At 30.8% G+C, this 2,387-nt stretch overlaps 1 protein-coding gene across 1 annotated transcript; it reads left to right on the top strand.

Moving 5' to 3' along the window:
- The first annotated feature begins 895 nt into the window (after nucleotides 1-895).
- On the top strand, nucleotides 896-2,037 carry LOC105112044 (endoglucanase 11-like). Its single transcript, XM_011007604.1, has 2 exons — nucleotides 896-922; nucleotides 1,156-2,037. The coding sequence occupies exons 1-2, from the start codon at nucleotides 896-898 to the stop codon at nucleotides 1,816-1,818; spliced, it is 690 nt and encodes a 229-aa protein (XP_011005906.1). The 3' UTR covers nucleotides 1,819-2,037.
- The last annotated feature ends 350 nt before the right edge of the window (nucleotides 2,038-2,387 follow it).

Below are 2,387 nucleotides of genomic sequence, written 5' to 3'. Positions count from 1 at the left end.
CGTGGACCCATCATGAAACTCGTATATCTGAAAGTTTTACCAGTTGCAATTACTTTTGAAACAAGCAATATGCAATACCATATGACCTCTTGAAAATTATGTAGCATCATCTTCGTTTTGTGTGCCAATAGCTATAAACTACTTGCAATTTGATTAATTTTTGGATTTGTTTCATTAAAATGGACTGGTTTTAACATGTTTTGGCATGATTTTTAGTTTGTTTAGGGTGTCGAGGGTCTAAATGGATCATTTTTTTGGTCCATTAAACTAATATTTACACTATCATATTATAAAATTATAATGTTTTTCTATCGCAATTATTATTATTATTATTAGTATTCAAGTAGTATTTTTTAATCAACTAAAATTGCATTCTCTTTCATATAACTATAACTCCTAGTCAATAATAGCATTCTCATTATTTTCTCAATACATCTTTATTTTGAAGAGAATTTTTTTTAATTATATAATACATGAATAGAAATTACATAAAAAATAATTGAATTCTAGAGAAAAAAGAATTTGTTATTTTATCTTGTTCATAGAGGTTTTCTAATTAGAAATAAGGGATATCAGTAAAAAAAGAAATTATATCTATGATTATTTCCATAATTTTCTTTTATATCACATAAAAATCCATTCTTCGGATTTTTCCTATGAAACCTTTGTGTTAAGTGATTTTATCTTTTAGCAAAGTTTATCAGAAGGAATAGTCTATGTTTTGTGAATCTTTTTGTCCAAAGAAGTCAAAACTAATTTTTAAGACACTGTTAAGTAAAATCCCTTATTGAAACATAAAATCTTGTAAATTTGATGTAATTATATTATTTTAGATTTTAATTTTACTATTTTTGTTGGCTTGTTTAAATTTTTTATTTTATTTTTGATAATCAAAATGAAGTCCTACTATGGTATTATAAAGGTTAGTTAAATTGTGATTAATATTTTTTTTTTTAATTAGAAGTTGAATTGAATTTGCATAGTAGTATCGTGATATTATATAATAATGTTATTTTTGTACAAAGAGAATGATAGTCAATCACGAGGTTTCAACTTTAAAGAGTCTGTGCAGAAGAACTAGTTTGAGTATATTTTTTAATTTGTTATTTAAAAATATATAATAATGAATTATATATATATATATTGAGATTGCAGTTGCTCGCGAAAGAAAAACACAAGGGGCACAGGTACACATTGGAACAGTACCGATCGAAAGCTGAGTACTACATATGCTCATGCCTTGACAAGAATAACGGTGCCAACGTGAAGCGTACTCCGGGTGGTCTATTGCACATCCGGCAATGGAACAACATGCAATATGTATCAACGGCAGCCTTCCTTCTCACTATATACTCCGATATCCTTCGAAACTCGGCTCAAAAGCTCAAGTGCCATGGAGGGTCTGTGGATTACCAAGACATACTCCATTTTGCTAAATCTCAAGTTGATTACATTCTAGGTTCTAACCCAATGAACATGAGTTATTTAGTGGGTTATGGCCCTAAATTCCCCACAAGAGTGCACCATAGAGGGGCCTCAATGGTGCCATACAGAGAGAGCATGGGGTTCATTGGGTGCACCCAAGGGTTCGACCTTTGGTATGGTCGGGAGGAGCCCAACCCTAATGTTGTAGTCGGGGCAGTGGTTGGAGGACCTGATTGCCAAGATAATTTCATGGATCAGAGAGGAAATTACATGCAGACTGAGGCCTGCACGTATAATACAGCACCACTAGTTGGAGTTTTCGCCGAGTTGTTGCAAATGGAAGACCAAAAGAGCGATGATAATCATAATCAGCCTTCGGCAGCTTCTTCTTAGGAATAAAATATAGCATATCCTATCGGATTTTCTACAGACTGCTTTCTTGGTGGCTGGACTACGGTGTTCAAGCCTTATTAGTGCTTCTACCTTCCCGTTGTTTAAATTCCAGCGAGGAGAAGATAGAATCTGGTGCCGATTCATATTAGATATTTGTTTAGTTTAATAATAATAAGGAAATAAACATTTAGATTCTATACACAAAATACCATCTTATCTAACATGTTTGAGCAAAATTACGTAAACAAAATGTAAGCAAATTTGTTAAAAAACATAGATGAACCATTTGTTCTTAAATATGCCAATTAATTATGGTTTTCAAACAATTTTTTTAACACCTTTGGCAACAACGAAAAGGGAAAGACTTCATTTTGTATAGATATTTAAAAATAAATTATAATACTAAAGTATAGAGCTTAATAATTTGGTTTTCAATAATGGAGCTTTGAATGGGGTGAGAAGAATAACCGAGTAATCAAAATTAACAAAAAAAAATAGATAAAATTAATTAAAAAATCCAAATAGAGATCAAACAAAAAAATATTAGAAAATTAAAAAAAAATCACTTT

Source organism: Populus euphratica, unplaced genomic scaffold (genome assembly GCF_000495115.2).
Source record: "Populus euphratica unplaced genomic scaffold, PopEup_1.0 scaffold343.1, whole genome shotgun sequence".
In the NCBI taxonomy this organism is placed as follows: domain Eukaryota; kingdom Viridiplantae; phylum Streptophyta; class Magnoliopsida; order Malpighiales; family Salicaceae; genus Populus; species Populus euphratica.
This window is presented reverse-complemented; position numbering and strand designations above follow the sequence as displayed.

Excerpts from the sequence above, each read along its gene's own strand:
- LOC105112044 (XM_011007604.1), top strand. The coding sequence starts at position 896 with ATGAAGTCCTACTATGGTATTATAAAG. Across the intron at positions 923-1,155 it reads CCTACTATGGTATTATAAAG|TTGCTCGCGAAAGAAAAACA; the intron begins GTTAGTTAAATT and ends TTGAGATTGCAG.